The sequence below is a fragment of the Gadus morhua genome, chromosome 21 (assembly GCF_902167405.1).
Source record: "Gadus morhua chromosome 21, gadMor3.0, whole genome shotgun sequence".
NCBI classification, from domain to species: Eukaryota; Metazoa; Chordata; class Actinopteri; order Gadiformes; family Gadidae; genus Gadus; species Gadus morhua.
In genome coordinates, this window is record NC_044068.1 from 3,720,637 (window position 1) to 3,743,024 (window position 22,388).

A 22,388-nucleotide genomic window follows, 5' to 3' on the forward strand; every position below is an offset into this window, starting at 1 on the left:
GCTAAAATTAGTATCTGCAACATATCTGCCAGAGTGATTTCAGTCCAATGGGTTTTGTCATGTTGGGAAGGCCGAGGCCGTTTGCATTGAAGAGATTTTTAATGATCACTCTTAAGGGCCCAGGACATGCCCATGTGTTTACACAGGTAGTTAAATAATGTACATGGCTTTAATACCATTAATAAATTATTCAAGGCCTGTACCATTACATGGAGAAGCAATAGCCAAAGTGGACATGTTTATTTACTCATACAATTTGACATAATTATAATTAATTATCAGACAGAAAACTTAACACCAGGATATGTGACATGAATAAACATCTAAAATAAACATTTTTATTCGTGGTTTGTATTTGTAGTAGGTATTTATTTGTCTTATATACATTTAGACTGAGGTTTAAAAGTCCCCCTAGTAAAAACTCCTTCCTGAAATTACCCAACGTGAACGCGCATGCTCGTCACCGCGGAGCTTTCTCATCACAGACACTCTGTTATCTGCTGTGGACCCTGTTGCTGCTGCTCTGTCTTCCTCTTCTTTGGCTTTTTGAGAACAACTACTCGCATTATCCACCCGTATACCCTCTTAAACTCCCAACAAACCACCCGAACCAGTGATGACCCGACTCTCCGTCCTCCGTCACGCGTGTCGCGGTCTGCGGGTCCCTCCATCACAACCAACCCGCTCAGGAGCTCCCGTCTTCGGCTCCGCAAAGAGATGTCCGTCGCTGGGTCTGGCTGGAAACCGCGCTATGCTCCGCTGTGCGAGCACTACCCCCACCAGTGCAAGCTCCATGGTGAATAAGTACAGCAAAGAACAAGAGGGAGCTGAGATCGGATACGAGAAGTGTGTGAGGTAAGGACTGTAGGAGACGGCCTGTTGCCTTCAGACGTTTCCTGAAATCCAAATCGACCGGGTGTACTTAATGACTCATAAAAGTCCTTCAACGATCTTTAAAGGATTATAGAGCCGTTTCAGCAAAATACATGTCTTCCCCACATCACCCACGTGTCTTCACCACACCGCCCTGCCAGCTGATGTAACCCAACCCAACTTTTTCTCATTTCCCTGTTGTGCAAAACAACGGATCTGAACGTTGTTGGTGTATTCAACCTTACGCGTATCGATTCGAAGCTGCAACTTGGCGTGAATTTGGTGTAGTCATGACGCTCTCGGTGGGAATATCACGTTAGATGGGGTGATGTTGATGTTTTAGAAGGGATGTGGGTCAGTGGGTTACCTCTGCAGTAGCTGACTGATGGATCCGCGTCCTTGGCTCCTCCCACCCGACAACTATTGTCAAGTCTCCAAAATGGAGATTCTTTATTTTAGAAGAAACATACAAACACACCATTACACCTTTTAGGCTGTATACATTTAATCAATGACAATTTTCAGAGCTTTTTATCAGTGTCATTTTGTTGTCAGTTGTTTGAAGATGATAACGCTTAATTAACTAATTTCACTGCCTGACGTAGCGATGTTCTGGAGCGCACCAGAGAGTCCCTAGTGGCCCTGCAGAGAGACGACCCAGCGCTCCACCCTGTGCTGGCCATCATCCAGGTGAAGACCCACACAAACCCAGGGACCCGTTGAACAACCATGCATTTTAGTTATTGTGAATAGACCCCATACATCAACAGTGTCATGTAAAAATGTCATACTGTGCAGCCTGTACTGGGAGCAATTGCATACTGTATGTGTTGAGAAAATATTCTCTCCGCCCTCGGGGTATTTGTTAATTCAATGCAATGGTTTATTGTTGTCATTGCCTCCAATGTGATACAAATATGGAGCCTAAATGACATAATAATAAATTAATAAATAATAAGATTAGTGCTGTGTAATGCATTACATTGTAATATCATACACATATCACTGGTTATTAACGAGCATGTTCTATATCTTGTGGTGAATATAAGAATAATAAGAATACTTTTTTGATAAACAAGAAACTTCTGTTTATAACCAGTAGCAATGGTGTTTTTGTCTCTGGCCAAATATAATCAGCCTAAAACCTTAAACTTTGGAGTATTTCGCATCGGGAAGATTGTATTACCCGTATGTTAACTTTCTGTCCTAATTTATTGTGTTTTTCATTATATAGAGTGGGGAGGACGATGGCTTGCTGGAGGTCAACAGAAAGATGGCAGGAAAGGTATGTCTCCTTTTATCTAAAATATTTCAAATCTATTTTATAACTTGATCCATTTGTCTTCTTCTACAACGTTTCTATAGTCTCTCACCCTTGCACGTTTGATGGGTTGTCATTCTAACTATTGGCTTGTTTTCCTCTCTCCCAGATTGGACTGAACGTCGCTCAAATATGCCTAACCAAAGATTGCACAGAGGATGAGGTTCGTAAATCTCTGGCTGTCTGTCCCATTCTCTCTCCTAACCCATCCCCCAACCCTCGACACTCTCACACACGCATGTCGGCACACGGCCTGGCCTCCTGTCTGCATCTGTTTGCTCCTGTCGGAAAGAAAGAGAAAAAACATGCTGAGAACAACTATTACCCAACACAAACATCTAGGCTAGGCTAGTGTATGTGTTGTATGGGGGCACATTTTATGTATTGAAAAGGTCATGTCTTCCATAATGCATTCTTAGTTTTTATTAATTCACAACACTTTGTAGTGCATTATATGTAAGTCGGGCTTCTCAGCTGTGGAATCTCCATTCACCAGCTTAAGGGTTACATCTGCGTCTGTGTCTGTGTTATAGCAAAAGCTCTAGTGAGGGCCGCAAACAATAATCAGAAGTGGCAGTCACACCTTGTTCCCGAAGGGGAAATTACAGAGATATTCAACCTCACATTTGCCCGCATAGATACAGCCTTCGGAAGGGGATTTAATTAGTGTATTTGTTCAGTGGCAGGTCAATATAGTTGGATTTTAAACATAAACAGACATTTGCATGAATTTGACTTGTGCTGAACTTGTTTGGGTTTGGCAAATACAGCAACATGATTGGTCGAAAAAACAAACACGAGGTTCAAGATAGTGAACCGCCCCGTTCACCCAGATTGATCTGTCTGTAGGAAGCTTGAGTTATTCATCTAAAGTCTGAGACTCGGGGTTTAGAGATGTACGAAATTCAAAATTGGCCTGACGGGAATTATCACGGTTGAGTAAGTAGAACGTGTGATTTAAATCAGTAGTCCCGTGAGTGGGAAGAGTGGAAGGACACCCTGTTTCATTAAGCTAATTAGTCGATTAGTCAAAGGTTTCCACAGGAAGACTGATTGTCTGGGTCTGGTGCCCAGGGCTCCACAGTGCTGCCCGCTCAAAGATTCAACCACGATAAGATGTTTAAGATGTTTAACTTAAACATAAGGCCCCTGTCTGTTGTGGGTCGGTGGGTTACCTCTGCAGTAGCTGACTGATGGGTCCGCGTCCTTGGCTCCTCACACCCGTCAACTAGTGTCAAGTCTCCAAAAGGCCCACACCGAAGACGAGGTTCAAGAGAATGAAACGCCTCGTTCACCCAGATTTGAGCTGTCTGTAGGCAGCTTGAGTTATTCATCTAAAGTCTGAGACTCGGGGTTTAGAGATGTACGAAATTCCACAACTGAAGTCAGGCAATGCAGGTTCTACTCGCGTCCTCAGGGGAACTCTCCCCCCCCTTACCCCAGCCTATAGCACTGGCCTTGTTCCCAGTCAAACCAGGTCCCTGAATTAACAATGCTTAACCTGGAGCTGTTTGAGGAGTGAGGTTATCTCATTCTTCCGGCTTATTCAGTAACCAATGTCAATAATGAGGGGTCTTCTTCAAGTCAGAAACATATAGTTTCCGCGTGATGGTGATGCAATGAGCATGAAGGTAGATATCACTTATCTTCAGGCAGGTAGAGGTTACTATTGCCGTCGTTGTGTTTCAAAATCGACAATTTACATTTAGAGCATTTAGCAGACGGTTCATACAAACAATCACACCCTGATGGCGGAGTCTTGCTCAGGGGTCACACCTCGACCCTCAGCTAGGAGGAGCCGGGGATCGAACTAGCAACCTACCGGTTACAAGGCAACCTTGAAATTAAACGAAGACCAGAAAAACAAATAATCAGAGACTCTGTGTCTGTCTCTGTTTTTGCCCGTTTGTTTGTAGATCGTGGACGAGTTGTCGAAGCTCAACGAGGACCCCAGGGTGCGCGGTGTCTACCTCCACCTCGCCCCCGCCCTGCTGACCGGTCGGGTGATCAGCACCCTCGCCCCGGAGAAGGACGTGGACGGGTAACTGGGGGGGGGGCGATTTTTCTCATGCTGGGTCGAATTTAGCCCGAATCAAAATGGGCCTGCTGGGAATTATCCCGGTTGAATAAAATATAACGTGTGATTTAAATCAGTAGTCCCGTGAGTGGGAAGAGTGGCAAGACACCCTGTTCCGTTAAGCTAATTAGTCGATTAGTCAAAGGTTTCCACAGGAAGACTGGTGGTCTGGTGCCCAGGGCTCCACAGTGCTGCCCGCTCAAAGATTCAACCACGTTAAGATGTTTAAGTGGCTTAAACATAAGGCTCCTGTCATTGCTTCAAGTCTTGTTGCGTTAATCTGTTTTAGACAGATGCAAGGAACCATGTATGACATTAATTTCCCTATCTCTGCCAATATACACAATCTCTCTCACACTCAATCACTCACTCACTCAATTGGTGGAAGCTTTTATCCATATGTTTTTGCAACACCATGAGTCTTTACATTTGTACCATGGGTGCGATTCCAGTGGGAATCGAACCCCTAACCTTTTGCGATATTCCTTCAATGGGCTTCCAGTTGAGCTAGACATGACAATCCAATATTAGACATGACTAAACAAACCAAATAAACTTGATGTACCCATCCTGTCTGCACTTCCTCATGAAGTCCTCCCAGTCTTAAACCTCTGCTCATCTAGAGTCTGTTCCGCTGGCTCTGCAGGGTGGCCGATCTGAACATGGGTCGGCTGGTGAGAGGAGACCCGAGCGAGGGCTTTGTGCCCGCGGAGGCTATGGCCGTCATGGAGGTTCTGGAGAGCCACGGTGAGTTCCACCCCCAGCCCCCTGTCGGGGAAAATATCGATCGTAACTCTAATATACTGTACAATTCTATACAAATAATATGAACCCTGTTTATATACTAGTCAATGGAAAATACATTTCTATACATTCTCCTTGGATAGTTTGCGTTTGCGTTGGCACTGTAGCCATGACTGCTGCCTCTATCTTCCCTTGATTATTTTGCGTGTCCAAAAAATAAGTTCTTCTTCATCAACCCCCCCCCCCCACACACACACACACCATGACGAGTTCACAAGGGGTCAAAGGTCGGACCGGCGCGGAGGGCTATGTGCTAGTCTGCGTGTAATATGTGTTCATACACTCCTCCAGTGTTTTATGACCGCAGGAAGGATTAAGCATGCTGGAGATATGTTGTGATTCTGAGTCGTTTTAGGGCAGGAGAACCGAGGGTATTCTGTCCTGGTATTGAACACCTTTGTGGCCCCACAGGCGTGTCCTCGGAGGGGCAGACGGTGGTGTTGGTGGGGGCCGACGGAGCCGTAAAAGTGGCCCTGCGCTGCCTGATGGAGAGAAGAGGAGTGGTGACCCTCAACGGCCACAAAAGCTCAGAGAGCCTGCAGGAACAGGTGTGTGTGTGTGTGTGTGTGTGTGTGTGTGTGTGTGTGTGTGTGTGTGTGTGTGTGTGTGTGTGTGTGTGTGTGTGTGTGTGTGTGTGTGTGTGTGTGTGTGTGTGTGTGTGTGTGTGTGTGTGTGTGTGTGTGTGTGTGTGTTATTTGGCATGGAAAGTTGGGGTTTAACCTATTCATTGGAAACAGATATAAAACGTTGTGCAATACTAATGTAATGTAATGTAATGTAATGCAATACTTGACCTATAATTCATGTGTATTTCGATATTTATTCGATTTTACACCATGGTTGGGTTTTACTTTCGACCATGAAACAAAGACTTGTTCATTCTGAGTTTCATTTGCATCATTTTCATGTAGTGTTCATTACTGACCACATGGGGGCAGTACCTACCTGACTTTTGTCACTACAGCATACTTGCTTGCTATGCTACTTAAAACCTATCTCTTCAGGACCACCTACAAAATTTGACAAATCATCCTCCGCCATCTTCCACTCTCTCCCGCTCTCTTAATGTGTTGCCTATTGTTGTTGTGGTGGTGTTTATTTTTTTCCCTTTTGTTTGATTATCTGTACTGTCTGTACGTATTCCTTTCTTATTTGTAAAGCGTCTTCGAGTATTTAGAAAAGCGCTATAAAAAACGGATCTATTATTATTATGCAAAATGAAAGCTTAAACAGGCCTCCGATTCAAAACACAGATAGTTTGTTTAAATTCTTTTTAAAAGAAAAAATATAGATTAGAACAGACTATTCTCCATTGTGAACGAGTTACGGTATATTTTGAAGTATTTCATTCTCCATAATCGACACAGAATCCATTTAAACCCTCTCTCCCAGGTGAAGAAGGCAGATGCTGTGGTCCTATTGGGGGCGGGGCCGGCAGAAGTCCCGCCCACTTGGCTGAAACCAGGCGCTGCCGTCATTCGCTGCGACTCTGCGTTGACCTCAGGTAGCGCAAAAGGCCCATGTGTCAACACAAACAACAACAACAGTGTTTCTCTGGTTACATGTCACCAAACAGAAGGCCGTTGTAATCAGCCATTTTTGTTGTTCTGTTTTGTTGATCCAGATGACCATGATGCAGAGAGGACGTCGCAGAACGGCCTGGCTCACCTCACTGCAGCGTACAGAATGCAGGCATGTCTGACACACAGTGCTCCAGACCAATCCATGATTGCGTACTAGTCTGGAGCTGCCCGTTTTTTCGAATCCCAAAGGGTGTTCTCCACAGGTTTTTCAAAAAGGGTTCAGTTTAGCTCAGGAGGCAGAGCGGATTGGGATAATCTGAAGGTTGCTAGTTCGATCCCCGACTCCTCCTAGCTGAATGTCGAGGTGTCCCTGAGCAAGACTCCTCACCCTAACTACTCCTGACAAGCTGGCTGTCGCCTTGTGTTGGCGACACCGCCGTCGGTGTGTGGCTGGTTGTTGGCGTCATGGGTCAACCCAATATGTGTGTCCTTGTTTCCCTTCAGAACGTGGTGCTGGGGTCCTGCCGCTGGCTCCGGGAGCAGCAGTACCAGGACTGGAGCCTCCGCCTCCTGAAGCTGCAGCCCCTCAACCCCGTACCCAGGTAGGCTGTCACCTACAGAACGCAGCCCTATCACAAATACACCGGAGTACCGTCAAACACGCATAGAGGGCGCTGCTGCCCACAACACATTTCCATTCATGTAAAGTTAAAGCGACAGATTAGATTAGACACATTTCAAGATTATCATATGAATATATTCAAGCTTTTGTTCTTACTTTTTACACCGGTAGCCCGTTTACTCGCTATGTATTTCCGTCCTCGCTGGTTTACGTTCAGTGGAGGCAGGGTCCACTCTTGACAGTAAACGTGTTTAAATAATACACTAGACAAAAACACTGTCCAACGTCAAGAGAAGACGGTGCTGACAAGTAAAAATATGGTTAAATCTATGGGGTGATGATTCAATAGTACTACTGTTATTTACAACCTGAGGTCTCTGAAGGCCCGTTCTCATCGCTGACCCCTGGAGGCGGTCGTCTCCCCTCGCAGTGATACAGACCTTACCCTGACTCAGCTGTTTCTGTCCCCTGGTCCTGCAGTGATACAGACCTTACCCTGACTCAGCTGTTTCTGTCCCCTGGTCCTGCAGTGATACAGACCTTACCCTGACTCAGCTGTTTCTGTCCCCTGGTCCTGCAGTGATACAGACCTTACCCTGACTCAGCTGTTTCTGTCCCCTGGTCCTGCAGTGATACAGACCTTACCCTGACTCAGCTGTTTCTGTCCCCTGGTCCTGCAGTGATACAGACCTTACCCTGACTCAGCTGTTTCTGTCCCCTGGTCCTGCAGTGATACAGACCTTGCCCTGACTCAGCTGTTTCTGTCCCCTGGTCCTGCAGTGATACAGACCTTACCCTGACTCATCTGTTCCCCCTGCCCTGACTCCCTCACCTGACCCTTACTCCGCTGTTCTGTGCGTCCCCCTCTCCCCCTGGTCCTCCAGTGACATCCAGATCTCGCGGGCCCAGACCCCCAAGTCGGTGCAGCAGCTGGCCCAGGAGATCGGCCTGCTGCCCGGCGAGCTGGAGCCCTACGGCCGCAACAAGGCCAAGGTGCGGCTCTCCCTGCTGGAACGCCTGCAGGCCCAGCCCGACGGGAACCTGGTGCTGGTGGCCGGGTGAGTCCCGCAGCCGCCCAGCCAATCGGATCGTCCTTTTGATTCATAGAGCCATTGGTCAAAAAAGCTAAGCCACATTACGCATGCACATATAAATACATACCCACATATACACATGCACGCATACATGCATTTATGCACGCATACATACATGCATTCATGCACACATTCATACATGCATACATACATGCATACATTCATACATGCATACATTCATACATGCATACATGCATACATGCATACATACATTATGGTTTCGAGAAGGCAAATGGTTTTTTGGTCTTATATTCATTTCCCAGTCTTTGTTTCATGGTCGAAAGTAAAACCCAACCATGGTGTAAAATCGAATAAATATCGAAATACACATGAATTATAGGTCAAGTATTGCATTATATTGTTTAAAGGCATGCATCTCTGAACAATAAGCCTCAACTCAGCCTCAGTGTGTCTGGGTAGCACTGGTATATCGGCTTTCACAATTTATTCTAATTGAAAAACGTTTTATATCTGTTTCCAATGAATAGGTTAAACCCCAACTTTCCATGCCAAATAACACACACACACACACACACACACACACACACACACACACACACACACACACACACACACACACACACACACACACACTTCTTCCTTCGTCGGGTCAATCTTTTCCGTTCCCATGCGGCGTCTGGCTGTTGTGGGGAGAATTGATTACCCACAGTGCTTTGCGAATGACGTCAGCATTTGTCATGTTTCAACACTCCGCCACAGCTGTACAACAACGGGGCCTGTTTCCTGCCCGGGAGATAGCCGCGACCCTCAAGGCTATAACACGGAGAGTGTGTTCGTAGTGACGTTGCGCCTGTCGGCAAAACACAGGGAATCAGATGTTTTTCCAGGCGTGTGTGGTAGCGACGTCAACACCGTGCGTCTGAACGTGATGACGAAAAAGACAAGAGACGATTTGCTGTACTATTATTGTTTGAAAAACCACAGCTCCCCAAGTGCAATGTTTAAGTAAGTCACAGAGTATTAAAATGGTGGTTGTAGAACCAGAGAAGCTGAACCTCATGGACGTTCTCATCGTTGTACGGCGAGAGAAACCGCGGTACACAGACTTGGGAGTAAGTGTGTGTCTCTCATAGCTCGATAAATCCAGTAGAAGTGGAGATGAATGTACTGTGAATGCTTTCTCCAGGACATAACTTAAGGGTGTGGGTGTGTGTGTGTGTGTGTGTTTGAGGGAGTGTGTTTGAGGGATTGTGTATGTTTGAGGGAGTTTTTTTTCTGGGGGGGGGGGGGGGGGGGGGGGGGGGGGGGGGGGGGTACAGCTGCCTTTGACCTCCAAACCACACCGGGGGAGGCGAGGGTCGTCATGGGAACAGCTCACACCCCTATTCACACGCTGACATACGTACAGAGCTGGGCTGTGTTGGAAACAGGGGGTTCAACACAATATTCCCCCCCCCCCCCCCCCTCACCCACACATACCCCTCGTCCTCCCCCCGTCCAGCATTCCTGTGCACACGCTCTGTGATCTGATGGCGATGTTGCCTTTCACTCCCCCCCCCCCCCCACCCCACCCCCTACGAACACACACACTGACACGCACATGCATAAACGGACACACGCTGACACACACATACACGCACTGATGCGGACCAACTGACACAAACACACACACATACTCACAGTTGTGTGTTCGTTGCAGAGACGTCGTCCGGGTTCCCAGGGAACCCCCCCACCCCCACATCCCCCCCCCCACACTCTACTCTTGAGCAGCAAGAGGGTGGAGGGGGGGGGGGCATTTCTAGCCAGCAGTAGGCATGCCTTTGAGTGTCGCTGCCAAGGAAACGTCCAGTCAGTCCAAGAGAGGGAGAGTGAGGGGGCGAGAGAGGGGGAGAGAGGGAGAGAGGTGAAATGGGGGCAGGGGGGGTCTGGAGATAAATGGAGCAGAGACCCTTCAAAGCATTCTTTCTCCTCCTCCGTCGCTTTCCCTTTCTTCTTTGCACCCCCTGCCCCCCACTCCCGACTCCCCGCTCCCCCTCTCCTCAGTCCTGTCCCCCTCTCGGAGACACCTCCAGACCCCCCCCTCACCGGCCCCCGGCGGTCTACGCTGGGGGCCCCTGCTGTATCGATGACTCCCGGGGGGGTTATGCTACACCCGCTGTGCTCCTGACCCCGGGGCTGAGTGGGGTTCAGCCTGCAGAGTCACATGGCGGCCATTACGCCGCACACGGGCCACCGCATGCACACAAAACAACACGCACAAAAACAACCTCCGCTAACCAGCTTAGACCAGACCCCGTGAGCCCAATCTGCTCCGGCGTGCCGCGTCCGAGCGGATGAGTTTCCACTGAGATGTTGACCTAACCTCTTCCTCGTGTGTGTGTGTGTGTGTGTGTGTGTGTGTGTGTGTGTGTGTGTGTGTGTGTGTGTGTGTGTGTGTGTGTGTGTGTGTGTGTGTGTGTGTGTGTGTGTGTGTGTGTGTGTGTGTGTGTGTGTGTGTGGCAGCATCACCCCGACTCCGCTGGGCGAGGGGAAGAGCACGGTCACCATCGGCCTCGTCCAGGCCCTCTCGGCCCACCTCAAGCTCAACTCCTTCGCCTGCCTCCGACAGCCCTCCCAGGGGCCCACCTTCGGGGTCAAAGGTCAGCGACCCCTGCTTTGGTTTTTTAAAACTATGCCCAGGTTCTTTTTTTCATTGTTGTTGGGGGTTATGAATCGGCAGTGCGGCCTGGTTTGGGAGAAATTCAACAAATATGACATGGACTTCTTTAATAAATGGCCTACTGCAGCTTTAATTCATACATCTGTAATATATATTGCCATGCTAATATTTTAAGCATTTGTTTTTTTTAAGTTTATTAGCATCTGTGGAGGGGTGTCCCTCACAGATGATCTCCTCCTCCTCCTCCTCCTCCTCCCCCTCCCTGTCCTCCTCTTGTGGTCTCACCGCTACATTCCTCTTCTTCTGTTCCTAGGAGGTGCTGCCGGGGGCGGCTATGCCCAGGTCATCCCCATGGAGGAGGTGAGCCACCCACAGCCCACCACCACCACACACAGTCGAACACGCACACGCACGCTCACGCTCGCACTCGCGCCCGCACTCACTCACACTCACACTCACGCTCAAGCTCCCACACACACACTCACACTCATGCTCACGCTCAAGCTCACTCTCACACTCACACACACACTCAAGCCCTCACTCGCACTCAAGTGGGCATGCTAACTGTGGCACAGCAGAACGGCGCCCGCGACCAAAGACGCCGCCCCGCGGAGAACAGGGGGCCCACGGCCTCCTGGTGCGGCGTAATGTACCAAAACACCCCCCCCCCCCCCCTCCCCTCCCCTAATTTGCCTCCAATCCCCTCCACGGGCTCTAACAACGTTAAAGAGGCCTTTTTATTATCCAAGGGTTATGAGTAATGCGTCATATTATTTTCACAAACATGTGGGACATTCATTTCTGAGCACGGGCAGAGGGGCTTTTATTGTTGTAAGCCGTTGTTGTTGGAGGGGCCGGGCGCAGCTTTGGGACTGCCCCCCGGGTGGGGCTCTCGTCTCCCTCTTCTTTGTGCCCCCGCCGCTGCCGCTGCCGCCGCCGGCGGGGGCAGCGGGGCAGCACGCTGCGCCTCCGCTTTCCCCCGGCTAATGGATGATAAGTGCATGCGGTCCTTTTTCATACGTTAATGTTGACGGACGTGGAGGCCTGTCGGGGCGTTCACCGTGGTTAATGTTCAGGCCGTGAGCACGGAGGTGAAACCGCAGACATGGAGTTTAGACTGCGGTTTAGAACGTAAGCATGGGGTTCAGACCGTGAACATGCAGTTTAGACTGCGGCTTAGACCGTGCACATGCAGTTTGATCTGTAAACATGCAGTTTAGGCGGTAACCATGCAGCGTAGTCCGTGAAGATGAAGAGTAGACCGCAAGTGTACAGTTTAGACCGCAAGTGTACAGTTTAGACCGTACACGTGCAGTTTAGTCCTTACAAGTGCAGTTTAGACCTTACACGTGCAGTTTAGACCTTACACGTGCAGTTTAGTCCGTACACGTGCAGTTTAGTCCGTACACGTGCAGTTTAGTCCGTACACGTGCAGTTTAGACCTTACACGTGCAGTTTAGTCCGTACACGTGCAGTTTAGACCTTACATGTGCAGTTTAGACCTTACACGTGCAGTTTAGACCTTACACGTGCAGTTTAGTCCGTACACGTGCAGTTTAGACCTTACACGTGCAGTTTAGACTGGAAACGTGCAGTTTAGACCGTAAGCGTGCAGAAGACGGCTAGCAAGCTAAAACGCTAAAGGATAACACATGTAACACATCATCCTCCAGGCCACCGTACTCCTGTACTCTGATGGACTGCAATAGCCCCGTGTGTGTGTGAGTTACTGCAGGAGTACGGAACGTTAGCTTAAGACCGTAGCATCGCTAACACAACCCCCCTCGGCTTCGTCTCGCCTCCTTCCTCCCGTAGTTCAACCTCCACCTGACCGGGGACATCCACGCCATCACCGCCGCCAACAACCTGGTGGCCGCCGCCATCGACGCCCGTATGCTGCACGAGGCCACGCAATCGGACAAGGTACGTGGCCAGCGTGATGTCATGCAATTTTTTTAATTGTGGACGTTAATGTGGTGGTCGGAAGCAACTGGCTTGGAAAGTGGCGTCTGTTAAGCATCGCCTGTCATTTGTTCTCCAGCGTTACCACGAGCTTTGTTAGGTTGGGCGGCACATTTTAATGAAACGGGGCCAGAGAGTCTCTTAACGGCCTTGCCACGCAAAATAAGTTAATACAATTTGGCTCCTCGATTGATGTGGATGCTGGACGGCAATATTGGACCCCTCAGTCGCACCACTAACCAATCAAGTGTATAAATAAACACGCACAGGAACCGGGAGGCAAATCAAATCAAATGCTGATAAACAGACTCTAGAAGGTCAGGCTGTAATGTGGAAACAAGTAGCCTTATTACAATGGGGCTGTTCCCCGTACGGTCGTACCTATTGTTCTGCGAGTAGACATTAATAGTGCAGTGGGCAGAGTACTGCTGCTTATAAAGGCTCACGGCAGATTAGGGCATGTCTAATGATAAAGTAGAAGTAGGAGTACCAGTAGCAGCAGTAGTATTAGCATTACTAGTACTAGCAGAAGTACTAATAGTAATAGTAGCAGTTAAAGTACTCAGTTAAAGTACTTGCATCAGCCGAAGTAGCAGTCATAGTACTAGTAGTAGTAGCAGCACCAGCAGTAGATGCAGTAGTAGTATTAATATTAGCTCTAGAAATAGCAATAGTAGCAATAATGCTCATTGTGTGTTTATTCCTCAGGCCCTGTTCAACAGGCTGGTACCCTCCGTGAACGGCGTCCGGAAATTCTCCCCCATCCAGATCTCCAGGCTACGGGTACGTAAACATGGCCACGCCCACTCCGATAACACCACCCCCATCACCAACACTGTGTGCTCTCTGCACCACCGCCCTCCTCCTCAAGTGATGTTCATACACCGCCAGTCTCGGTGTGATGAGCGCCACTGATTTTATTTGTAGTTAATTCAAAAACCCGCCACTGGGGGGCCTCAGTGAGCCTGGCCCCGGTGGTCCACCTGTGACCTAGCGTTTGAACATGTGTTCCCCATCCATCCTCCCCTTTCTTTGATGGTATTTTGTGGGCCCTGGCTCAAGGGACAGCCCAGTGAGGCAGTTGTTACCGACCGCTGACAGGCGTCATAACAAAACTAAACATTCGTCTCTGGAAAGGAAAGTGTAAGTGCGTGATTTGTAGTTTGCTTGTTTTCCCTTTTGTGAAAACACCCACACGGACGAAACAGCGTAGCCAACCCGGAGCGGGTTGGAGTCGAGGAGTTCAGGGCCGTGGGCCGGGAGACCCTGGCCCGGAGCGGCCCCCGGTCCGGGCGGCCTGCGGCCGGACGGGGGCGGGGGTGATTGGTGCTGATTGGTGACCAGCTGGTCTGGGTTCTCGGGGGTGTTGACTCCGTGTCGGCGGACCGCCGCAGTGCGGAGAGTACCTTGACGGAACGGGGAGGAATGCAGAGAGGAACGCTGTAATTTAGCTCGGTCTCACTCACCAGAAAAATGTTTTTGGGGGGGACATCTTTTTTATTAAATCTGTCGAAATACCCTAAATTATTTGGAAAGGATGCAGAACACAAAGTTGCAAAATATTAAAGGAAACGCAGGCCAACGTGTGTGTGTGTGTGTGTGTGTGTGTGTGTGTGTGTGTGTGTGTGTGTGTGTGTGTGTGTGTGTGTGTGTGTGTGTGTGTGTGTGTGTGTGTGTGTGTGTGTGTGTGTGTGTGTGTGTGGAACAGAGAAGAGGGTGGCGACTGGGTGATGAAGAGAAACTAAATAATGAAATGGCATCGATAATGGGTACTTGGATGAGAAGCTGGTTCCAATAGTAACTTATACAACATAAACATTCTCTCCCCTACCTCTCTCTCTCTCTCCCCCTCCCGCTCTCTCCCCCTCCCTCTCTCTCCCCCTCCCTCCCCTCCAGCGCCTGGGCCTCAGTACAACAGAACCAGCCTCTCTGACGGCGGAGGAGGTCCGCGCCTTCGTGCGGCTGGACCTGGACCCCTCCAAGCTCACCTGGCAGAGAGGTAGGCCTGGAGCCCACCGCAATGCATTATGGGTTGATGCTATGGCCTTTAAATGGGAAAACGCCTCCGGTTTGTTTGGGTTGAAACAGAGGCTGTGGTGGGCGGGGTTAGATGGGAGAGGGTGGGGTTGGAGGAACGTGGGCGGGGTTAGATGGAGGTGGGTGTGGCTAGATGCATAGGTTGCGGTTTGTTGAAGGTGGGTGTGGTTAGATGGAGGTGGGTGGGGTTAGATGGAGTGGGTGGGGTTAGATGCAGATGTGGGGTTAGATGGGGGTGGGTGGGGTTAGATGCAGATGTGGGGTTAGATGGGGGTGGGTGGGGTTAGATGCAGATGTGGGGTTAGATGGGGTGGGTGGGGTTAGTTGGAGGCAGGTGGGGCTAGATGGAGGCGGGAGGGGTTAGAGAGAGGTGGGGGTGGTGGGGTTGGGTGTTATGGCTCGGGGGTTGGGTGGATCATGTGGTGAGAGCTGTGTTGTTTTAAGGGTGTCAGTGGGAGCAGCCAGACATGCTGCTCCAGTGAATGATGAGGTATTTACACTCTGAGGGCCCCAAGGGGCCCCGTTTAGCAGAGGAGCCCCGCAGATTAAAAACAGATTTACCGTGTGTGTGTGTGTGTGTGTGTGTGTGTGTGTGTGTGTGTGTGTGTGTGTGTGTGTGTGTGTGTGTGTGTGTGTGTGTGTGTGTGTGTGTGTGTGTGTGTGTGTCCATTATCAGTGGGTTAGGGCGAGGGTGTGTGCGCATGTGTGTGTGTCCTTCCTCCTCTACACACACACATCTTAATTGGTGTGCGCGCCCCTGTGTGTGTGTGTGTGTGTGTGTGTGTGTGTGTGTGCGTGCGTGCGCGTCCTCCCTCCTCTACACTCACTTATCATTAGTGGGTCCGGGCAAGGCTCTGGTCCGGCTGAAGTGTGAAGCGCTTCTGAACCCAGAACCACCAGCCCAGAACCCGGTTGGAAGGCCGTAGTTCACTGGGGTCCCTGCAGAGCCCGATGGAACCTCTCACACACACACACACACACACACACACACACGGTGGAGGAGGAGGCAGGGCACAAGTAGCACGTTCCCCTGCGAGCTGGCCTCCAGCGTGTCAACACCCTACAACGCAAGACATGTTTACATCACAACGCACCTCGCCTGGAGGACTTCATGTAACATGCATGACGGGGACCCTTATAGAAACAACAGCCTGCACGGGATCGTGTGTGTGTGTGTGTGTGTGTGTGTGTACTTGTTGACATTGAGTTACCAGATCTTGTGTGTGTGCCTGCCTGGGGTGTGTGTTGACGCCTCTTCTGTGTTGTTGTGTTGCAGTGGTTGACACCAACGACCGCTTCTTGAGGAAGATCACCGTGGGCCAGGCCAGCACGGAGAAAGGCCACAGCAGAGAGGTATGTTGTTGTTGTTGTGGTCGTTCCATTTCTCCCTCAAAGTCTCGCCCAGTTCAAACTTCTGCAGTCGAGATCTCCGTAGTCTTGGGTATGTCTCGTGGTCCTCCTCCCTTCCATTGGTTCTCTCTAAGTTTGTAAGATATAGATTTGTGTGTCTCAACATAAAGCGTCAGACAGGTCAGCAACTAGCCTTCTGATTAGTATTTGACGAGGCGTTGTGGAGCCATGATGCTGGCTAATCCAAAACCAGGTCAAAAGATGTCTTTTAATGCTCCCTCAATGTTAAATGTGGACCCCAGTTCAGGAACCGGTGTTTTTCACCAAAGGCCTCTCTCCTGACTACATGTTGAACATGTTGGAAGTTTCCCACAGTTGTCTCCTGTGAGGACCAGAGTTCTTTTGTGGATTTATCACGAGAGAGTCGTTTGCATTCAGGGCCTGTAGCAGACACTTTTAGCCACAGCGAATTACAACGGTTCCTACACACATTCACACACCGACGGCGGAGTCAACCATGTGCAAGGCGACGGCCATCTCGTCGGGAGCAGTTACTCTGAGTTTCACTCCGACAGAAGGTCCTTGACTCTTGAGACCGGACACCTTTTTAGTTGCCTGCAGAACTCAAACGGACCTTCTACACTGTTGGCTAAACAACGGTTTTATGGGGGTAACATTAATCGCTTGAGTTATTTGGCAAACAATGCGGGAGAAAGTGAGGGAGTTTTTGACTCTCTCCCCATCACGTGCTGTTAATCTTTCACTCACACAACCCTCCCCCCCCCCCCCCATTCTTATCTCCAACATCTGAAATGCAAGCTCTCTCGCCCATTTGCCCAGCCTTTAGTAATAAGGATGGCTGAACGAAATCCCGCAAATAAACACTTTGCCTCTTTGGGAAGTGAGGGGGGGCCTAAGTGAAAGCAAATGTTTAAAGAGGGGGGAGAAGAAAAAACAACAACCCTTTGGGATCTCACACACACACACACACACACACACACACACACACACACACACACACACACACACACACACACACACACACACACACACACACACACACACACACACACACACACACACACACACACACACACACACACACACACACACACACACACACACAGAGAGAGAGAGAGACTCTGAGAGAAAGACTGCTAGGTCAGCATGTGCTTGCGTTTATGTGCGTCCCTGGAGTGGTATTCCTCTGGCTGGGTCCCAGCAGCAGATACAGTACGGCCCCCCGGGGCAGGGGGGGGGGGGGGGGGTGACCGGCTGCATGTCGTGGCTCATCTTATGTTTCCACTTGACTCTTTTAATTTTGGTTTTATTTTGTGGGTTCCATGGTTTCAACATGAGTAAGGAGACTTCTCATACACACACATCTATCGTGTGTGTGTGTGTGTGTGTGTGTGTGTGTGTGTGTGTGTGTGTGTGTGTGTGTGTGTGTGTGTGTGTGTGTGTGTGTGTGTGTGTGTGTGTGTGTGTGTGTGTGTGGGGTGCGTTTAGGAATGTGATGTTTGTGAATAACGGCCTTCTGGGAAACGGAACCTGACTTGGATTTCGGCCAATCAACTTCCGCCCCGGTGTTCGGCTTGGCTATCACACTATTATTTATGCGTATGCGTGTGTGCATGTTAGGAGGGGAGTTTCTGATTTATACTATACTATAATATGGCCCTTTTCTCAATCGTACCATGAATCAAGTTCCACTTTATTGAACCACGACGTGATGAAGCAATGCTTAGCTACTGCGTTAAATGTACTAGGCGTTATATAGTGAAAGTCTTTAGATGGTCAACGTGAACTGTACTATTTGGTTTTATATGGCAGGTAAGACATTGAATCATAAATAACACGTTTGTGGGCGGGTTTAACGTGTTGCACACCGATGGCTCAACGTACAACAGGTGTAACGTGAACTCGGGCCAGATGAAGCGGCTTCGACCAGCAATCATCCCCACTCGCACATAGCGTTTTCTAACCGTGTGTGTGTCCGTGTGTCCGTGTGTCCCTCCGCCTCCTCCAGACGGGCTTCGACATCGCGGTGGCCAGTGAGATCATGGCCATCCTGGCCCTGGCCGACGGCCTGGGGGACATGAGGGTCCGCCTGGCCCGCATGGTGGTGGGAACCAGTCGCTCGGGACAGCCAATCACAGCGGAGGACCTGGTATGTGTGTTTGTGTATGCGTCTGTGTCTGTCTTTCATTCATGGAGATGCGCTGCCCCCGACCTCAAAGAATGCCAGGGCCCGCCTCCTTCAACCCCCAGGGTTAGGGGTTTCAGGGGCCCTTCCGAGCCCTGGTTTGACCTTTGACCCCATGGGGAGGCAGGAGGGATCCCCCCCGTACCGGCCCACCACTTGGTACAGTCCACAGTGTTAATATGTCCACATATAGGCATAGAAACCTCCATCATGAGATCTGGAGAGGTTGAGGGACGGCAGGCCGTCCTCTGAATCTGCGTCCGGTGTAACCTCTGGAAAAACATCACGTGCGCTCCAGCGGTTTTTTTATTTTGTTAAACTGAACGTCGGTTGTTTTTCTGCGCTCCTGCTAAACATGGTCGCCCCGGTAACTGATCATTTCCCAACCTTGGGTGTTTTTCCTCTCGGAGTGGACACACACACACACACACACACACACACACACACACACACACACACACACACACACACACACACACACACACACACACACACACACACACACACACACACACACACACACACACACACACACCCTTTTCCCTCCGGTCTCCGGTGACCGCACCGTCCATGTCCGCCACAATTACCCCTCTCGCTCGGAGGTCCGACATTCCCCAAATCATTCCAGCTCGTGACCCTACGCTGCCGCACATACCTGACTAAATACCTGGGAAAACCCCCAGAAACCAGTGCGCCACCCCTCCTGTTCTCAGAGCAGACGACCCTGACTTCTCTCCTCCTCCTCAGCTAACTTCAGGTTGGGATCCAGTCGATTGTGTTCTCTTCCTACCCCCCCCCATAATGCCCCCCGCGGGCCCTCTGCCCCCGACGGCTCTGGCGGTCCCCCTGACGACGCTGGCCTGTGTTCCTCCAGAACCGGGTCTCGGTTGCCCACGCACCGTGACGCTAGCCTTCCTGATTAGCCACCGCCGGGAACAAACACGACCGCCGTCACCGGGCGACCCTGTTCCCTGGGACCGCGATCGCTCCTGAATGGTTGTTTTTTTTTGTGTGCTGGAAATGTGGTGCCCCCCCAGGGTAGGAAATATGAACTCTAGCAATTGTTAGGGGAGAATGACATGCTCCATGTACTTATCAAGGAAACGTTGGCCTTTTCGTTAAACGGTTTAAAATAAGGATGTTAAGTGGGATCATTGTTTTAGAGTTCCCGATGTATTGGTACAGCCCTCTCTCTGCTCTAACTTGTGCCTAATATTCCGGTCTGTGTGTCCGTCTTCCAGGGCGTGAGTGGGGCCCTTGCTGTGCTGATGAAGGACGCCATTAAGCCCACCCTGATGCAGACCCTAGAGGTGAGAACCGCCCCATCACACAACCATCTCAGGACTGACACACACACACACGCAGACACACGTACTCACACTCACACTCAATCTCACACACACACTTCTGGTGCACCAAAACGGGTGTGGTCGAATTCCACAAAGTGATGCCTGCTGACGGCTTCACACGCTTGTGTGCGTGTGTGTGTGTGTGTGTGTGTGTGTGTGTGGTTTCCCACGTTTGAGCGGAAGATAACAATTACATTGTGGGCATTGAGCAGACGCTTTTATTCAAAGCATAAGTACATTTGTCAGAAGAAAGCGCAACGACAATATATCGCTGTCGATACAGTAAGGATGTTTCTTAGAACCAAGTGCAAAGCACTAACAATCTCTAGGTTAACCCATTCCCCGTACACGACAGAGATAGCTAGTATAAGTTGATCATGCATTAACTAGACAACATTGTGTTGTGGAGCAGGAACATGGCTGCACAATGCCAGTTCCTTGCGTGTTCTTCCGAGCGGTGAGCCGTGATTGGCCGGCTCGCTATCTCCTCCGCGCTCCTCATCCCCAGATCCTGGCAGCGTTCCATCGTTTTGTCAGACGTCATTCAGGTTTTTCTTCTATCTTTGTGGTGGCGAAAAAGAAGAAAAGGGATTTGTTTTCCAGGAACAGTATCAGGAAGCGGGCTGAATGCTCGTTTTACGAGGGGCCCCCGGCCGTAAGCTAAGACCCTCACGTACTAAGACCCCCGCCTCACGGCTTTCCCACCAAGACTGAGCGCTGGAGCTAAACCCTAAACCCAGGTCACGGCCGGGGTCACGGGGAAGAGGTGCCGACCGACGCGGGGTCGGGAATGTCTCCCACACCACGACGCTCCGGGCGGGGTTAACCCAGCGCAGGACACCCCCCCCCCCCCTCCTCCCGTTAACGTGGAACAGTGCAATGGGGGGGGGTTGGAGCGGCGAGGCGAGGGGAGACGATCCTGAAGGGACAAATGTCTGCTGCGGAACAATGCGAGCGGCGCGGACGTTTCAGCAGCAGGATGATTGATGGACGGACGGACGGACGGACGGACGGACGGACGGCGCGCCTCTGGGGTGGGGGCGCGGTGGGGCCGCATGCTGGGGGCAGGTGTGTCTGTCAGGCAAGGTACAACCCTGACATCCCATCTGGCCCGGCTTAAGGGATCGCTTTGGGCGGGGGGTGGGGGTGGGGGCTCATACCTCTCTCCCCTCGGCCCCCCCCCCCCCTACCCAACCCCCCCCCCCCCCCAAACCACACCTCTTGCACAACATCTGGCTCTCGTTCCTTCGTGCCTGCGAGACCTTTTCTTTAAGGTTGGACACACACCCTCTCACACACACGCACGCGCGCACACACACACACTCATGCATGTCACCTGGGCTCACTCAAGGTCATTTGAGATGCTCCACCAGCTCCCTCGGAGAAGACGCCCGTCCCTGAGGGGGTGGAGGGATTTACTGGAGGGGGGAGGAGGAGGCGAGAGAGAGAGGGGGAGGAGAGGGAGAGGGAGAGAGGCAAGAGAGGGGGAGAAGGAGAGGATTTGTAAAGATTGAATCCACCGTTAAAGAGGAGAAGACTCCATCTACATCCCCTTCCAGAAGAGTTTGGATAGTCCTGATTGGGTATATGTCCTCTCTTAATGGACCTTATATATGGTTAATGGTCCACATTTATCTAGCGCTTTTCTAACCGGTGGCCACCCAAAGCGCTCTGCAACGTTCACCCATTCATACTCACATTCACACAACAACGGCGGTGGTACCCACGCCAGGCGACAGCCAGCTCGTCGGGAGCTGTTAGGGTCAAGCGTCTCGCTAAGGGCCACCTCGACGGTCGAGGGTCGAGGGCCACACCGACCCTAGGAGGAGCTCGGGATCGAACCCGCAACCTCAGGTTACCAGCCATCCTGCTCCACCTCCTGTGCCCCATGCCGCCTCTCTTCCTCTTCCTCGACTCAGCTCCTCGTCTTCAGAGGTCTAGAGGTCCCCGTGCCAAACGCAGAGGGCATCCTGTTCGTCAGGAGAGCCGCTGGGGCTGATGGGTCAGCACAGCAGCAGCGCCAGGCTCTGATTGGCTGACGGTCCAGGGAGCAGATATTGACGTACTTTCGAGGGTTTTGGGGGAGGGAGGAAGCGGCGCGGTTCTGTGTTTTGACAAACCTCTTCCTGTGTGGTTTTCCTGTGATTCTGGCCGGTGGTCTCGTATCTAGACGGACCAGGCCCTGGGAGTCCATGAGAAAGTGTGTGTGTGTGTGTGTGTGTGTGTGTGTGTGTGTGTGTGTACATTGTGCATACACACATTTCCTCTATATGTTGTGGGTCTTGTTCCTCGTCCCACAACCTGTTGCTCTCTCGCAGCACACATCGGGGTCCTGAGGCCCGTTTACAGATCTCTACTGTGACAGGTGTAAACAATGGGGCCTGTGCATCAGAGTGCATCATGGGATTTTCGGTTAGCGGTACTCCGCCATATTGAGAGGACTCAACATTCGCACTAATGTAAAATCCTAAACCAACGTTAATCTTTCTGTAGCCTGAGCTCATGAGGAATGCTGTGGCAGGTTCAAGCAAATCGTCCCCCCATAATGAT

General features: G+C 50.7%; 1 protein-coding gene across 1 annotated transcript in view; it reads left to right on the top strand.

The window, feature by feature from the left end:
* The first annotated feature begins 379 nt into the window (after nt 1-379).
* The window catches only part of mthfd1l (methylenetetrahydrofolate dehydrogenase (NADP+ dependent) 1 like), a 45,809-nt gene continuing 23,800 nt past the window's right edge, over nt 380-22,388 (top strand). Inside the window, exons 1-19 of the mRNA XM_030345394.1 lie at nt 380-855; nt 1,479-1,563; nt 2,108-2,158; nt 2,304-2,357; nt 4,111-4,235; nt 4,918-5,018; nt 5,487-5,623; nt 6,468-6,579; nt 6,700-6,767; nt 7,103-7,200; nt 8,105-8,278; nt 10,778-10,914; nt 11,248-11,294; nt 12,750-12,857; nt 13,605-13,679; nt 14,793-14,895; nt 16,210-16,286; nt 18,313-18,453; nt 19,731-19,799. Of these exons, the coding sequence (XP_030201254.1) occupies nt 617-855; nt 1,479-1,563; nt 2,108-2,158; nt 2,304-2,357; nt 4,111-4,235; nt 4,918-5,018; nt 5,487-5,623; nt 6,468-6,579; nt 6,700-6,767; nt 7,103-7,200; nt 8,105-8,278; nt 10,778-10,914; nt 11,248-11,294; nt 12,750-12,857; nt 13,605-13,679; nt 14,793-14,895; nt 16,210-16,286; nt 18,313-18,453; nt 19,731-19,799 (2,001 nt within the window). The 5' untranslated portion in view covers nt 380-616. The remainder of the gene's footprint in view (nt 856-1,478; nt 1,564-2,107; nt 2,159-2,303; nt 2,358-4,110; nt 4,236-4,917; nt 5,019-5,486; nt 5,624-6,467; nt 6,580-6,699; nt 6,768-7,102; nt 7,201-8,104; nt 8,279-10,777; nt 10,915-11,247; nt 11,295-12,749; nt 12,858-13,604; nt 13,680-14,792; nt 14,896-16,209; nt 16,287-18,312; nt 18,454-19,730; nt 19,800-22,388) is intronic.